General features: G+C 37.2%; 1 protein-coding gene across 1 annotated transcript; it reads right to left on the bottom strand.

Annotated features, from left to right (window-relative positions):
* Nucleotides 1-202: 202 nt before the first annotated feature.
* Nucleotides 203-17,936, bottom strand: LOC112712892 (MLO-like protein 1). Its single transcript, XM_072201862.1, has 13 exons — nucleotides 17,638-17,936; nucleotides 16,852-17,111; nucleotides 14,783-14,899; nucleotides 14,630-14,690; nucleotides 14,354-14,448; nucleotides 13,715-13,789; nucleotides 13,522-13,610; nucleotides 13,315-13,364; nucleotides 12,516-12,556; nucleotides 1,013-1,222; nucleotides 815-882; nucleotides 639-699; nucleotides 203-460 (listed from the first exon to the last, which is right to left on the bottom strand). The coding sequence occupies exons 1-13, from the start codon at nucleotides 17,828-17,830 to the stop codon at nucleotides 278-280; spliced, it is 1,503 nt and encodes a 500-aa protein (XP_072057963.1). The 5' UTR covers nucleotides 17,831-17,936; the 3' UTR covers nucleotides 203-277.
* Between the last annotated feature and the right edge of the window lie 472 nt (nucleotides 17,937-18,408).

Genomic DNA, 18,408 nt, shown 5'->3' on the forward strand with positions numbered 1-18,408 from the left:
AAGAGGTAATGCTTAAAATTTTATGAATAGACAAAGCAATCTTTAAATAAACAAATATATGTAATATATGTTTACTTAATTATCACAATTAAGAGATAGATATTACTAAAAATATAATTACATGTCATTTTGATATTTAAAATTGACCGTTATTAGAAATGAATACTAATTTGAAGATTAGTCATTTTCTTAATCCCTTTAATTTTTTTTGGTTCTACACTTTTTAATCCATTTCAAACACTGCATTTGTGTTGATCTTAACAAAGCAACTGGAAACTCAATTAGACTTGTGTTCTTTGGGGACATTGGTATTGGCCTCAGGTGAAGATGCCCTTCTTTCATGCTCACCATGGCTTTCATCAGCTTTTGCTCCATTGTTCTTTGCCTTTTCTCCCCCATAATAAACAATAGGTCTTTCCAATTGTTCCTCAAATATGTTCTTCTTAAAATGAGTTCCCATCTACATTGTTACAAAAATTATATGATGGATTTCATTGGCCAGGTGGAAATTCCTATGCAGCAGTATTCATGTGAAGATAGTTGAAAACTCTTAGATGACAAGTTAATAAAAAATGTCAAGTCAGCTAACCGTTTTCAACTATTAACTTTGTATAAAAATAATTTCAAGTGAGACCTACCTGTGTAACGATTGCATAGAGTGGTAGTGTGCTGTAAGTACAAAGTAACTGAATAAATAACCTACAATCCCAGCAACACAAAGAGATTTAAGAACATATTAAAGAGAAGGATTGAATTAACATTGCATACAAATTAATTAAAATATAATAAAAGGAAATTGTAGTGTCATAGTTACCCAATAATGAGCCTTGGGATAATGTAACCAATTGGTCCCATTATACAGGAATGGATGCCATAAGTTACCTGAGAAAATGCAATCGCTAATAATGAAGAAAATGTTTGGTGTAACAATGAAAACATTATTTAATGTTTTATAAAACTTTAATTTGTTTTACTCTATAGTTTGTTTTATAGTAGAAGTTAATAAGCTTACCAAGATCCAGAAGAAATAAGAAATCTCAAAAGCATTTTGGAAAAGGGTAAAGTGGATCAAGAAGAGAACAATGCGAGGACGGTTGAACCAGAAATGATGATCTGATGGTTGAACAACTAATTCGCCTTCAATGGCTACATGCCTCTCAGCTACTTCATTTGCTAATTCCATTATCACATGCTCTAGCTTTGTCCCAACAGCAAGTAGAAGCTGAAATCAACACACAAAAAGTGAAATCTAATAACACTTTTTTGATTTGTCGTGTCTACACGTTGACCATATTTTGGATATGACACTCATCATACTCGTCCGACACGCGTGTCTTCCATGTCTAATTGTGTTTTAATAGAAAATAATTTTTTTTCGAACACTTAGGTATTAGCATGTTCATTTTTATTCTTAATATGTATTGAAATTTAGAAATAATATATTATTAATTAAAAAAATATTTTTATAATTAAAAAATATTTTAAATATTTTATATTAGGAATGTGCATGGTCTGGTCCGGTCTAAAGATCCGGTGCAATCCCAAATATCTTAGGGGTTAATTTAGTGTGATTTTATCGGGTCTAAAATCGGATAAGGGTCTAAAAACTAGACTCGATCATTATTTCGAGTTGGGTCCGGGCCATAGCTCGGATCATAAACAATTAATATTTTGTATTATTAGTGATAAATGATGGCTATTCTTATGTGAAATTTAAATATTGTAAATCTTAATATTTGTGTTATTAGTCAACTATAAGTTAATGTTTTATATTTAAAATGCATAAGACTTTAGAGTTTAAATAATATTGTATTATTTGTATTGATTTAAATATTTGGTGTTATTAGACAATATTAGTATTGATTGTGGTTATGCTTTAATTTTAGAGAATGATTGGTTCTTGTTATATTTTTTTAAGTAAATTTTACCATGTCAAATAATGGTTGGAATATTGAAAATTTAATATTTTCACATGCTAGCTTACAAGAAGGTATCAAGGTAATGTAATGTTAATGGCCCAGATTTCATCCGATTTTTATTCGGTATAATCATGGCTCGAAAGTGTGTAAGTTTCACCGGATTTAGGGCCGGGTTCGAGTCTAACAAATATACTTGTTCATACCCTGGCCCAATAACAAAGGTCCAGGCCCAACTAAAAGGCCTAGTCCAAAGGATTAAGCCTAGCTAAGTACCGACCTTCACATAAGAAGTCGGTATCAACCACGACTTGCTTTAAAGAAGTCGGGCATGAGATTAGCTGGCAGATAAACACTCATTCAAATGAGTAACCGCCCCTAAAATCTCTCTAACCGCTCCATAAAGCCATATCTTAACCTCCCTAAGATAATGGGACGGTTAACACCCTAAAGATACGGCACTACTCCAACGGTGGTTATTGGCTCACCACTATAAATACACTGACACCCCTCAGGTATCTCTAAGCCCAATACTCTCTAGACCTGCTCACACTCTTGCTAACTTAGGCATCGGAGTGTCTTCGCAGGTACCACCCCCCATTCACTCACGAGCACAAGTCGGACGGAGTCTCCCGAGTCCCATACTCACACGGAAACCTCCTCCTTCACGCATTTGGGCCAGTCAACGCCATCCATTCAGACAATCTCCGGTTACCCACCGTAACATTGGCGCCATTGTCGGGGACCCGAGAGATCATCCCTTGATGGCGGACAGATCCCATGAAGAAGGCCATGTGGAAACAGATTCCGAACAAGAGAATCTGGACACAGGTAATAACAATGTGGACTTAGCCCTCCACCAGGAGGTTAACAATCAGCAGAGAGAGGGCACCTCCGGGGTAAAAAACCCGAAGGCAAACTCCTCAGACGAGCGCGAATCAGAAAAAGGCAGACCATCCCACGTAACTGAACTAATGGGGTTAGTCCACAGCCGCCTAGAACAGTTAGAACAAGAGCGGGAGCGACAAAAGGAAACGGAGAAGTATCTAAAAGAGGAGATGGAACGGCGAAAAGAGTTAGAAAGAAAACTCTTAAAGCTGGAATCTTCCCTCAAAAATCGCAACTCCCGTGACGAACAGGAAGAGCCACCCACCATTAGGGGGAGAGGATCCCTTTAGCGAGGACATAATGAGGGCTAAAGTTCCGAGGAACTTCAAAAGCCCTGATATGGACCTCTACGATGGAACTACGGATCCAAAGCATCATCTGAGCAATTTCAAAAGTCGGATGTACCTGGCTGATGCTTCCGACGCTACGCGATGCAAGGCCTTCCCAACCACTTTGTCGAAAGCAGCGATGAAGTGGTTCGATAGCCTTCCCCCGAGATCGATCACCAGCTTTGAAGACCTCTCAAGGAAGTTTTTGATGAGGTTCTCAATTCAGAAAGACAAGGTAAAACATGCACCGAGCCTCCTGGGAATAAAACAGGAGGTCGGAGAATCTTTACGAGCCTATATGGAAAGGTTCAACAAAGCATGTTTGGAGATCCAAGACCTGCCCACAGAGGCAGTCATAATGGGGCTGGTCAATGGGCTCAGAGAAGGTCCCTTCTCACAGTCCATATCTAAAAGACACCCCGTTTCTCTAAGTGATGTACAAGAAAGAGCTGAAAAGTACATCAATATGGAGGAGAATGCCAAATTAAGGGACCTGAGTTGGCGACCTGGACCCCCTCCCTCAACTAAAGAGAAGGAAAGGGAAGCCAGGAAAAAGGAAGAACTCGGTCTCGAGAGGCCGAGAAAATATCACTCTTATACTCCCCTGAAAGTTTCTATAGTGGATGTATACAGAGAGATTTGCAACACTGAAAGACTGCCACCCCCCAGACCCATTAAAAATAAAAAAGGGGGGAGCCGCATCGATTACTGCGAGTACCATAAAATATATGGTCACTCCACAAACGACTGCTACGACCTCAAGAATGTGATAGAAAAGCTGGCTAGAGAAGGTCGGCTTGATAGATATCTCATAGAGAGGTCGGACAGCCATGGAAAGAGAAAGCGAGAGGATGTGGATAGAAGAGACCCACCGCCGCATACTCCAGAGAGGCATATTCATATGATCTCAGGAGGGTTTGCGGGAGGGGGGCTTACTAAATCCTCTCGCAAAAGACTTCTTAAAAGAGTCTACCAAGTCGGGGAAGAGTCACCCGACCTCCCTACTATTTCGTTCACAAAAGAAGATGGGCAAGGGATAATCCCTGGACACGATGATCCAGTGGTAATAACTATGATCCTAGCAAATGCCCATCTCCACAGAACCCTAGTAGACCAAGGAAGCTCGGCGGACATTCTTTTCAAGCCAGCTTTCGATAAGTTAGGGTTAGATGAGAAAGAGTTGAGAGCCTACCCCGATACCCTATATGGATTAGGGGACACGCCGATAAAACCACTAGGATTTTTGCCCCTTCACACCACTTTTGGAAAAGGGGAAAGATCAAGGATTCTGAGTGTAGACTTCATAGTCATTGATGAAGGGTCAGCCTATAATGCCTTAATTGGCAGGACTACCCTTAATCGGCTCGGAGCAGTGGTATCCACTCCCCACCTCTGCATGAAATTTCCGACCTCATCGGGAATAGCAACGGTAAGAGGAGATCAAAAATTGGCGAGGAAATGCTACAATGAAAGCCTAAATCTGAGAGGAAAAGGCAAAGAAGTCCACACTATAGAGCTCGGTGGCGCAAGGGCCAGAGAAGAGCTGCGACCTCAACCGGGAGGAAAAACCGAGGAGATACAAGTCGGTGGGGAGGAAGGAAAAAACACTTACATAGGAGCCAACCTAGGGGAAACCCTAAAACAAGGGTTGGCTGAACTCCTAAGAGCTAATTCCGACATCTTCGCTTGGAAGGCTTCCGACATGCCCGGGATTGATCCCAAGCTCATGTCCCACAAGCTCTCGGTTTACCCAGGGTCCCGACCTGTACAACAAAGAAGACGCAAGCTCGGCACAGAGCGAGCCCTAATAGTAGAAGAGCAAGTACAGGCGCTCCGGGAGGCCGGCTTCATTAGAGAGGTCAAGTACCCAACATGGCTAGCCAATGTAGTGCTAGTCAAAAAACAGAATGGTAAATGGAGAATGTGCGTCGACTATACCGACCTAAATAAGGCATGTCCTAAGGACCCTTATCCCCTACCAAGTATTGATACCCTAATGGACTCCAGCTCGGGGTACCAATACTTGTCGTTCATGGACGCCTACTCGGGATATAATCAAATCCCGATGTATGAGCCAGACCAGGAGAAAACATCATTCATCACACCCAAAGCCAACTATTGCTACGTGGTCATGCCATTCGGATTAAAGAATGCAGGAGCCACATATCAAAGGTTGATGAATAAAGTGTTTTTCCCCCACCTGGGGAGCCTAATGGAAGTATACGTCGACGACATGCTAGTAAAAACCAAGGAAGGAGTCGACCTCTTATCCGACCTCTCACAAGTCTTTGACACCATAAGGTTGCATGGGATGAGACTAAATCCTGCAAAATGCGCCTTCGCAGTAGAAGCAGGAAAATTTCTAGGATTTATGCTAACACAAAGAGGGATTGAGGCCAATCCCGATAAATGTAGAGCCATCCTAGAAATGAAAAGTCCGACTTGTTTGAGAGAGGTCCAGCAGCTCAATGGCCGACTTGCAGCCCTCTCCAGATTTTTGGCAGGATCGGCACTAAAATCCCTTCCACTATTTTCCTTATTAAGAAAGGGATGCCCATTCGAATGGACTCCGGAATGCGAGGAGGCGTTCCAAGAGTTCAAAAGGTTTTTAAGCCAACCTCCTATCCTAACCCGACCAGTACCAGGAAAAGACCTCGTTCTGTACTTATCCGTAGCAAACAGGGCTGTCTCGTCGGCCCTGATAAAGGAAGACGAGGTCGGACAACACCCAGTCTACTTCATCAGTAAGGTCTTGCAAGGCCCTGAACTAAGGTACCACAAACTAGAAAAGTTTGCCTACTCCTTAGTGATAGCCTCACGAAGGCTACGACCTTACTTTCAAGCGCACACAATCAGAGTCCGTACGAACCAACCCATGAAGCAAATCCTCCAAAAGACGGATGTTGCAGGGAGAATGGTTCAATGGGCAATAGAGCTCTCCGAGTTCGATTTGAGATACGAAACTCGGACAGCAATTAAAGCCCAATGTCTCGCCGACTTCGTTGCAGAATATGCAGGGGATCAAGAGGACAAACCGACTACATGGGAACTCTATGTAGACGGATCCTCCAACAAAACAGGAAGCGGTGCAGGCATAATACTAGTAGATGAAAGAGGAACCCAGATAGAGGTTTCCTTAAAATTTGAATTTCCGGCTTCAAATAATCAGGCAGAATATGAAGCCTTGATCGCCGGACTAAAGTTGGCAGAAGAAGTCGGTGCTACAAAAGTAACGATATACAGCGACTCGCAGGTGGTGACCTCCCAAATAAGCGGAGAATATCAGGCAAAGGATCCTAACATGAAGAGGTACTTAGAAAAAACTTTGGAGCATCTCGGACGCTTTGCAGAAACCGAGATCAAACACATAACTCGGGATCTAAACAGCAGAGCGGATGCCCTATCCAAATTAGCAAGTACCAAACCAGGAGGAAACAACAGAAGCCTGATTCAAGAAACCCTCCAAGAGCCCTCGATAGCAAAAACAGAAGATAAGCAAGAGGTACTTGAAGTAGTCGGTTTGAACCTCGGATGGATGAACCCCTTAGTCGAATACATGAAATTCGACATCCTCCCTACAGAGGAGAAAGAAGCTAAAAAGATCTGAAGAGAAGCACAACATTACACCTTGGTGAGAAATATCCTCTACAGAAGGGGGATATCAACGCCTTTATTAAAGTGCGTACCGACCTCAAGAACCGCCGAGGTATTGGAGGAAGTACATAGTGGGATCTGCGAAAATCATCTCGGAGCAAGATCTCTAGCCAGAAAAGTAATCCGAGCTAGATTCTACTGGCCGACCTTGCAAAAAGATGCCACAGAATTTGTGAAAAAGTGTCAACCGTGTCAGATGCATGCAAATTTCCACGTGGCTCCCCCAGAAGAGCTCATTAGTATCACTTCTCCATGGCCTTTTGCAAAATGGGGAATGGATTTGTTAGGTCCTTTTCCCCAAGCGCCAGGACAAGTCAAATACTTGATCGTGGGAATAGATTACTTCACAAAATGGATAGAAGCAGAACCACTAGCCACTATCACCGCTCAAAGAAGTCGTAGGTTCCTCTACAAAAATATCATCACAAGGTATGGGATACCTCATTCCATTACTACGGATAATGGAACCCAATTCACCGACACTACCTTCAGGAGCTTTGTGGCCAGTATGAAAATCAAACATCAGTTCACCTCGGTGGAACACCCACAGGCCAATGGGCAAGCCGAGGCAGCCAACAAAATCATACTGGCAGGACTAAAGAAGAGACTACAGGAAGCCAAGGGAGCTTGGGCTGAAGAGCTCCCTCAGGTGTTATGGGCCTATAGGACAACCCCCCAATCCACCACAGGGGAAACACCTTTCCGACTAGTCTATGGTGTAGAAGCCATGATTCCGATAGAAATCAATGTGCAAAGCCCAAGGGTAATTCTCCATGACGAGGTAGGAAATATACGGGGACACAAAGAGGAGCTCGACTTGCTCCCCGAAGTCCGAGAAGATGCCCAGATAAGAGAAGCAGCATTGAAACAAAGGATGACTACCAGGTACAACAAGAAAGTCATTCGAAGAGCATTTGCCCCAGATGACTTGGTCCTAATCAGAAATGACATTGGAGCCAACAAGTCAGGAGAAGGAAAGCTCGCCGCAAATTGGAAGGGACCATACAAAATCAAGGAAGTATTAGGGAAAGGTTATTATAAAGTAACCGACCTGAACGGAACCGAGCTACCAAGATCGTGGCATGCTTGTAATATGAAAAGGTACTACAGTTAAAAGCGAACTCTACTCCCTGATGTACTCTTTTCCCAACTTCATGATTTTTTCCCAAAAGGGTTTTTTCTGGAGAAGGGTTTTTAACGAGGCATCATAGTAGAGGCTAAGGGAAATAAGCTATCAAGACCCTTAGTAGCAAGAAGGTACCTCCCCAATTAATAAAGATCTTTTTTATAATATCTCTTATAATATCCTTCTTTATTTTTTCTAAGTCTTTCTACGAAACGCGCCGACTTAAGCTCGACAAAGCGTGAAAATCCCATGAACCGACCTAGATGGTCGTCAGGATAAAACGACGAGGTACAAGTCGGTGTAAAGAGGTTGTATGAGTTGATCGTAAAAAACTCGGGAACAATCCGACTCCTAAGTCGAAATGAGAACCCGAGTAAAACAAACTCGGAAATACTCCGAGTAGATCAAAAACGTATCACAAAAATAACCTAAGTCATAAAAACTCACTAAAGCAAAGTTGAGTATAAAGGATAACAAAAAGAGATTGGAAAACCTAGGTTTAAAGGCTGCATAAAAGCCCTTAAACTAAAAGGCTCGAAAAAAACAAGACAAGCCAATAAAAAGGTTTTCAGAGAAAGATCAAGAGGATTTTGAAATATCAAAATTAGAAAAGCATACACGCATAAGGTAACTTAAACCCTTATCCAAAAAAGGGCATTTACTTTGATAATCTAAACCCTTATTCAAAAAAGGGCACTTACTGAAATATTTTGTTTACGGCCTTAAAAGGCCAAAAGAAATTGTTCAAACTGCACAACCAAGAACAAAATAAATAAAGAGTTCAAAAATGGGGGGGGGGGGACCACAAGCCGGACCCCCAAATAGCCAAAGGTCATTAGATCATTTTTTCGCAGCAGAAGTAGACAAACCACCACTAGAATCAGGAGGAGCACCGCCGGGACCAGGAAGAGAAGCACCCACAGGAGAAGAAAAGGAAGTCGGAGGAATAATCGAAGTACTCGGAGCATCTTTGGAGCGAGGAGGAGACTCGATGATCCTCTGCCCCCGAGTCTTCAACTCTGATTCAGAAACAATTACGGGGACAGGAGGATCTACAATGGCACCGTCGATGACAACTTTGTCAGGATGTAAAGGAGAAAGATCAAAGTCAGGAGCAATGACTCTGACCTGCTCCAGGAAAATCCTCCAAGACTCATCGGCGCCATCGGCAATAGAGTCCTCTAACTCCTCATATGCTTTCCGAGAATTCAACAGGTCAGTTTTTACAGACACAAGATCCTTGAATAGGCTTTGATAACTGGCCTGTGCCGTCTTCCTCAATTCCGTCTCCATGTTGCATTGGGCCTGCAAAGCCTTCCCTTTCTCCCGGAGGGTATCTCTTTCCTCCTTTAGCTTGGCAATTTCCTTCCTCAACTCTCCCTCATGCTCTTGATATACACGGAGCCTCCCTTCCAGCTCCTCGACCCTCGAGGTCGCCCCTAAAGAGCTGAGAGGAGCCCTATCAAAAATATCTAAGAGCTTGCCACAGACCCCCGCCGCCTTAAGGCTCTCCTCGACCATAGTAGTAAGGTGGCCCCGAACAGACATATCATCCATGCCTATACGGGCATAAGGATAGATATTCTTTCGGACGAATGCAAGAGCGTCCGCCTTAACCTCCCCAGAAGAGCCAGACTCTAAGAGCTTGCGCTTCTTGGGATCAGGAGAAGGTCGGACGACGGGGGGCGGCTGAGAGGGAGCTGAAGAAGAAATCACCATAGGATTGGAAAGAGTTCCAACATTACGAGGAGGAGGAGGAGGAGAGATAACCCTGGCACCACCAGACCGAGCGCGAGACTTAGCTTTAGCCTCCTGGACCCTCTGAAAAGATTCTTGAGCGTTTGTCTTTGCCATTTCTGAAAAAGAAAACAATAAGCTAAAGAATCAAACAAGTCGGAATATTGGGTTAACAAGTCGGAAATTCAGCATACTAGAAAAAACTACCTAGCTGTGATTGGACAAAGGTCGGAGACCCTTGGAGAAATTTCTTAGTATCCAAATAGGGGGCCCTCCCCCACACTTCTCGGAGGAACCCCACGACGGCAGCCTCTACCTCATCCAGGTCATCCAAACCATATTTCTCACAAGGGGAGGCCTCCAGCCAGTATAAAGGAAAGCGAGGAAGAGAATTATCATCCAGAAAAAAGGGATGATGACCCTCTACAGCTTGCACTTTGAAAAAGAAATTTTTAAAATCATGAAAAGATTCATCAAAAAGGGTAAAAATCCTCCGACCTTGTATGGCTCGGAAGGAAATCCATTGTTGTTTATTATTCAGCCCACTAAAAGGTTTGGTCATATGAAAAAGATGGAAAAAGATTTTCAAAGTAGTCGGGAAATCCAGAGCATGGCTAATAAATTGGTAAATTTTCAAGAAACCCCAGGAGTTGGGATGAAGCTGGGTAGGGGCAACACGACAATGCTGCAAAACAGACATCTCAAAATCTGAAAAGGGCAGAAAGACGCCCAGACGGGTGATCATGCACTCATACATGAAGAAGAAATGGGGAGCCATTTCGTTGGCTCTCCCATGACAAACCCGGTCCTCTAAACCGGGAACAAGCAACTCGTATTTAGGCTCATCTTCATCCGAAGTACAGAGCCGATGGTGGGTGCGAAGGTGAGTAATAAACTCCGCATCAACCAACGGCTCCTCCCCAGAACAGTAACGTCAACCCAATCTACGGAGGCCATTTTTCTTTCTCTAAGGAAACCTACAAAAGGAAAAAAGAAAAGGAAAAATCAAAAAGGTCTCTAGAGAGGAGGAAAGGAGCCGAGCAAAAATCTACAACACTATTCCTCTACAAAGTAAAGTCATGCGAAAAATACAAAGAAGAAGAAAGAAACTAACCTCTTTCCGAAAATGAAGATAGGAAGAAGCAGAAGTCTCTAGGAGCACAAAAGTATAGTACGTGTAAACACAGCACGAACAAAGAAAGAAGAAGTTTGAAAGATTGCAGAAACGAAAAAAGGAAAGAGAGGGAAAGTACTTATAAGCATGCCAAGGGGCATAAAGGTAAAAGCGGAGCAGTCATTAATGAGATTGCACCGTTACCAAAGCCCCCAATACTTCCCCAACGGACACGACGCTTGAATAGACGTAACTGTCAGAAAACAAAAGGTCGCGAAAATCACGTCGGTTTAAAAACCCGTGTTTCCTCCGAGAAAGTCGGCTACAAACCCGAGCTAAATACTTGAACCCAAGTCTTAAAGAGACCTTGGGCTCAAGTAGGGGCACTGTTCATACCCTGGCCCAATAACAAAGGTCCAGGCCCAACTAAAAGGCCTAGTTCAAAGGATTAAGCCTAGCTAAGTACCGACCTTCACATAAGAAGTCGGTATCAACCACGACTTGCTTTAAAGAAGTCGGGCATGAGATTAGCTGGCAGATAAACACTCATTCAAATGAGTAACCGCCCCTAAAATCTCTCTAACCGCTCCATAAAGCCATATCTTAACCTCCCTAAGATAATGGGACGGTTAACACCCTAAAGATACGGCACTACTCCAACGGTGGTTATTGGCTCACCACTATAAATACACTGACACCCCTCAGGTATCTCTAAACCCAATACTCTCTAGACCTGCTCACACTCTTGCTAACTTAGGCATCGGAGTGTCTTCGCAGGTACCACCCCCCATTCACTCACGAGCATAAGTCGGACGGAGTCTCCCGAGTCTCATACTCACACGGAAACCTCCTCCTTCACGCATTTGGGCCAGTCAACGCCATCCATTCAGACAATCTTCGGTTACCCACCGTAACAATACTCAATATATATTTCGGGTCGGGTTTGTGTCATATTAAACCCGGTTTTAACCGGTCAATGAACATCCCTATTTTATATAATTAAAAAATTATTAACATAATTAAAAAATTAATTTATATTTTAATATTAATAAAATACCAAAATATTATTATAATTTACCTAAAAAATATTTTATATTTTAGATATATGTTGTGTCTCCGTATCTTATAAAAATTTTAAATTCGTATGTTCTTATATCTCGTATCTTGTGCCCGTAGTTTCTGTGCATATCATAGAGTGAAATAAATTTGTAAAAAGTTATGATAATGAAATTAACTTGCTAAAGATAAATGTATGGCCATGCATGTAAATATCAAAGGATACTTAAATAAAGACGCATATAAACGTCTTTATCCGACCGGTTATTTTTAAATTTCTTAATAAATTAAAATAAAATCGATTTTTTTATAATAATAACAATAAACTCAAAAAATTTTAGGGATTTAATTATATTTTTAAATTTTTAGGGATTTAAATATTTGCAAAATAAAAAAGTTCAGAAATATATGTCTTTTTATCAAAAAATTTAAAGATATTCGATTTAGATTGTGTAATTTGATCGGATCAAATTGGATCTAATAATTATAAGGCAGACAATTAGATTTATTATTGTTGCTATAATAAACCGATTTTATTCTGATTTATTAAAAAATAAATTATTAACTAATTTAATAAATATGTCAAATAATAACATGACATATATAAACATTTTTAAAAAAAATAATTTTAGTGCCTTTATTAAAGTGATCCCTAATACCAAAAGAGAGTCAAAGAAATTTATGGAGATACTTACTATGACGGGAATGAAAGCAATCCAGAAATATGTATGCCAACCTGAAAGATTGCAAACCGGGTTTTTAAATTTTTTTACGGAAATTAAACAAAAACTTATGAGAGAAAGGATACATTATTATATACAGATAGATACTAACTAAATAAAAAGACGTAACTTATTTTTTATTTTATTTTTATTAATTTTTATAATTATATTTTTTATTATTATATATATATTTTTAAATTTTTAAATAAAAAATAAAATAAATTAAATTTTTCATAATTTATTCTATTTTATTACCAAACAAAATATAAGAACATTTATTTTTGTGTTTATATCATTTGTGTTTTGTTCTTGTTATTTTGTATTATTCGATTCTCAAAACTAAAGGTAACTTTCCGTATATAGTTTTTTTTTTATAAAAAAAAAACAACATCATTTCCTTGTAATTTTTTGAAGAAAATTTATGACGTGTGCCCTTTTTCTTTTAATTTACTGAAAAAACCGAGTTTGACATATTTCATATTATTGTAAATTTTATTAGCAAAAGGAGAGAAGCATAGACCATGCATAACTGAGTAACTAGCCGATGCATTTGATGATACATGTTTGAATAATAAGAAATACATAAATATATAATTTGGCCACATTGAACTAACTAAAATGCTTAGTGTGGTAAAAAACTATTATATGTATATAAAAATTAAGCCATTAAATTAAATATCATATATTTGTCATTCTACACGTTTTTAATATGTATTTTATATAAATAATTTTTTTTATATACGCATAACTCATAACTGGTGTTCTAACATACCGTTAATATTAATCAACAAGAAGATGACCACAAAGATCCAAAGATACCAACTGCAGCCATAAAGATATAATCTCAATTACGCAGAACTAACAAGTAATTAATGTCTTACGTAAATTAAAGAACCAATGCAAATTAGAACCAAAAAGCCATAAAATTTGAGCAACTGAGTTTTAATTAATAAAAAGTTATTTTGGAGAAGCACTTTACCTTATACCAACAACTTTCTTGAAATCATCTTCAACGGCACGAATCATGTACTTGTGAAAATTAAACTTTGGATTTCCCCTGCAGTGGGTCTTAAATAAAAAAGTGCAAAATATTATTATTATTATTATTATTATTCAGGCTTGGAGTTATTTATCATCAGTAAATAATTAAATATGGCACTTTAGAATCTTACCATAATAAAACCGAGCCGTAATGTCACATAATCTAATTTTGTCACAGATCCATAAAATTGCTTGAAGAAAGATTTCTGAAAGAAACATGCATCAATAATTAGAAGGAATAATGTCAATAACAAGACAAGATGTGAAATATAGGGCATAGATTATGATGTTGAGCAGATGATGTCATATACAAGATTAAAGATTAATTAAGTGAAGACAATCAGAATGATACTTTCTTATATATATAATTATTTATGTATTTCCTATCAATTTAATAAATTAAAAAAAAATAATTTTATGACATAATATCAAAATTTTTATGACCAAAATATTCAGATTTTGAGTAATTCTAAAGATTTTTACTAACTCCAAAAAAAAGTTTCAGTATTAAGCAAATAAAAAAAAATAAAATTTATGCAAATTTTATATAAATCTAAAAAAAATTTCTTGCATGAGAGATTTGTTAAAAATATAATAGTTTATATTTTTTTATCTACTTAAACGTCTAAAAAAAGTTAATTTTATAACAGCTAATAATAAAGATAATTAACACTCAATTTCGGTATACGGATCCAATCATGATCTAATAATCATAAGTTTTAAGAAATATTTTTATCTGTGTTTCAAAATTGTTGGAGGGTTTAACATACCACCCAACCCAGTAGGGTCGAATTTTTGCCTATCCCTATAAAATGATCTCTGATAAACGCATGTTGGTGAACAAGAGTAACTGTTGACTCCAAATCTGCAACATAATTTGTTAGTTATTCTCAAACATAATTAAATTTCATTTAATTATTGTATACTACGATTTAATATATGTCCATTACCACTAAATTCTGATAAAAATAAATGAACGTATTTTGTATATTTATCACGAAACATTATCACATTGACTAAAATAAAGTGATCAAGTTTTACTTGACCTCGGTGTGTCTCATTGCTTTGAGTTGCAACAGAGTCTTCCCATTGCTTCCACTGACGTATCTATATATACAAACACAGGTATGCATTAATAATCAGTAAATATAATAAATCAAAGGAGGATTTATTTATTAATTAGATTATTAGATGCTGACCCTTAATAATCCAATGGCAACTGTGAGAACACAAAACGTTACATGAGCGATAGCTAGGACAAATATGAAGATATGAAGATGATGCACTGCTTGGTTGGATAATAAAGGTACCTTGTTCTGGAAAATGAAACAATAAAATCTTAAATTGAAGGAAAAGTATATAGAACCAAAAGGTTATCAGCCAAAAACTAAACAAAACTACATTAATTTATATTAATAATTAATTTTAAATTTTTTAAATTCAAAATTTAAAAAATTTAAAATTAATTAAGTAAACCTAATTAAAACCTATAAAAGCCTTCCTCTTCTTTCTCACATTAACCTACCCACCTCCAACAATCACACACACCTCTTTCTCTCACCAATGCTACTGGAAGCGCCGGCGACTTCCATACTCTCCGCGACGCTCTCAACAAACGCATCCAAAACAACTGCGTCAATACAAAGTCCACCTTCTCCCTCAACCTTCTCCTCTTCCTTCCTCAACCACCTCCTTCAAAGCCGGGACTAATGCTGGGCCAATTGCTTCACGGTTGAAGGCAATGTTGATACCACTCACCGGCATCATGGATCTCACCGCAGAACAGCATCCACATATCGCTAGTTCCTCTCTTTTGGCTTAAGAGCTTGTGTTGGTGCATCAAGGTCTGCCAGATTCAGCCATAGTCCACACGACAAAGCACAATCAACCCCAATTCGCATGCTAATTGGGTACCCATGAATGAAATCTACACCCTTACGCAATGGATCATACAGTGTATTAAAGAAAAAAGGAGTTGCGGGTGTCTTGAGGTTCACAATATGCTGAACCACGGGAGAATATTGGCTTCCACTCATTCAAGAAAGATTTAAGATCAGAGTGCAATGCGCCAATCACAATATCCACTTCATTTTCGTTGATAGTTACATCTTAGAAGAATGAATCTGGGGAAGAATTGCTATTTGTCGGTATTAATTATAAAAAAACATTCATTTAATATGAGAAAAAAATATCTTAATACTTAACAAAAGAAACATCCAATTATATTTTAGCAAAAATAATTAAATATCTATAAAATTTAAAAAAAATGAAATTCTTAAAGAAATAGAGACATTCATATTTGCAATACAAAAAAATTCGAAAAATATATAAAAGAACATCCATTTAGTATGAAAAAGAAACATTCTGATACTTAGCAGAAGAAACATCCATATATATTAACTCGTAGAGATTTTGAATTCACCCAAAAGTATTTGGCTGATTTTTTGCTAATACCCTTTTGGTTTCCTAGCATTGCTCTAAATTGAATAGTTCTAGAATAAAATAATGACAAATTCTTAGCTAAAGAGTATTTTCCATGGAAATTTAGTTTTCCTACTATTCTTGCAACTCAATTGACAATAAACTTGGTAGATTGAGCAATCATGTTACATAGAGAGAATGCTTATTTGGTGTTTATGAAAAAAAAATTATACTATATAGTACTATTCTAAATTAAACAAGTTTAATTATTCTGCTATGAAAATTTTGATTATTCTGCTATAAGATAATTGATCATTTTGGTGATGGCTGATTAGTTTATTAAAAAATGTATATTAAATTAGTTATCAAAATCAACTGTGAATATAAAATATTTATTAAAAATAAGTTAAATAATATATATTTTATACCTAAATATATAATGACTAATTTTAAGAATAAACAAATATAAAGTGACGAAACATACCTTAAGAATAAATATGAATTCAATCATCCAAACAATGTCGGATGTATATATAATAATGTTGTGAGTAGTACATAGTAATTATACGGTAATGTTAAGGAAACAAAAAAGACAATTAGAATTTACTTTATGAATGTTAAATAAGATAAGTTATGATTATTTTTTATTAATTTTTTTAATTACCAAATATTTTTACGATAATATTAAGAAGACAAAAAAAAAAAACTAGAATCTACTTTATTTAGCATTTATTAACTTGCCTTATTTACTCCATCATATTTGTCTCATTATATTAAATTATTATAAACAAATTTTGTAGATGATATAATTGGATGGAATATTGTATAGTTGTATGATCATGAATACCTTGCGAGCACAGTATTGAAGCTGAGCCTCTGCGGCTACTTGGGCATGAGCAAGAGCAAGAAGGTGTCTAAGATTGGAAGAGAAAGAAAGAGAATTCTGAAAATGTGATGAAGTAATATTTGTTTCAGCTTCTAACTCTTCTTTTTCTTTAAGACTACATGGAAGCATGTGGTGACTCCAACTTTTTGGGACACATATTTTTGTTATCCCACGTTGTGATACCGATAGAAACAGAGAAATAAACCCCAACACCATCAACTCTGAAAATTTCAAAATAATAAAAATAATAATAATAACAAAGAAAATGTAATACTATATTGATATCTTTTGAATTTTATAAGAATATCCACCTGATGATAATCATCATTTATATATTTGCCATGAAAATTAATATTATTAAATTATATATATATATATATATATATATATATATATATATATATTTTCTAAAATTAGGAATGAGATTCGAACGTACAATCTCTGAATGAATATGGAAAGATTATGCTATTTTAGTTATAACTTGTTGGCTTAAATTATATCATATTAAAATCAGTTTTTCCTATATCAATATATTTCATTGATATATATTTATTCATGACCAATTAAATATAAATAATTAATAAATAAACAAATTAAATGAAATCACATAAACTATCTGTGAATTATTTACACGACAGCCCAAATTTTTCTTTTTCTTTATTTTAGTTTATTTTAAAATTTACATTAAACTTAGAATGTAAAAAATATTGAATAATAGACATGCAATCTAATAACAATAATAATAACCTTCTTTGATCTTGAGCAGAGCTTCATAGAGTGTGGTCTGATTCTTCTTCTTAAGACGCTTTCCGGCATAATGAAGGAAGCGCTCGACGGCGAAGGAGACGCCAACGATGACGGAGCAGACAACGGCAACCACCCATGTCGGAGTGAACTCTAATTCTATGTCTTGTTCCTCATCAACACCTCTAATACTCATTATTATTCTCTTCTTTTTCCCAACACCAATATACTACTATATGCATGCAACCTAGCTATGACAATTTGTGTGATTTTATTATTTGATCCCTGGAACATAGTGGTTTAATTTCCTCATTTTCATGTATGTTTTTTATCATGATTATTAGATTCGTTCCAGCAGATTGTTGTTATTACCTACCAACTCTGTTGCAAATGAAGTAGTTGATGTTTTGATCATTTTGAATAATTTTCGATGCAACCAAGGGAATTTAAGGGATATTCAATGACACAAACAAGGACGGGTAGTTTCTATTTTGTGTATTATTTATTTTATTTTTTTATATTATTATTTTTGGGTGATTAATAAAAAGCTACACGTTCGTTATTACAATTATTTATTAATTTATTATCAAAGTATATATATGTATCAATGTGCATGCCCCATTTTTGTCCAAATTAAAGTGCATGCTTTTAAGAAGCAAAAATGATATTTTGAACTACATTTGAAATTACTATAGGAGTTATGTGTACCATGTTATATTTATGAGACGGAACATTATTTCAACTAATCATTAACAGGATGAGGTTTTGGTTTGT

Source organism: Arachis hypogaea, chromosome 9 (assembly GCF_003086295.3).
Source record: "Arachis hypogaea cultivar Tifrunner chromosome 9, arahy.Tifrunner.gnm2.J5K5, whole genome shotgun sequence".
Lineage (NCBI taxonomy): Eukaryota > Viridiplantae > Streptophyta > Magnoliopsida > Fabales > Fabaceae > Arachis > Arachis hypogaea.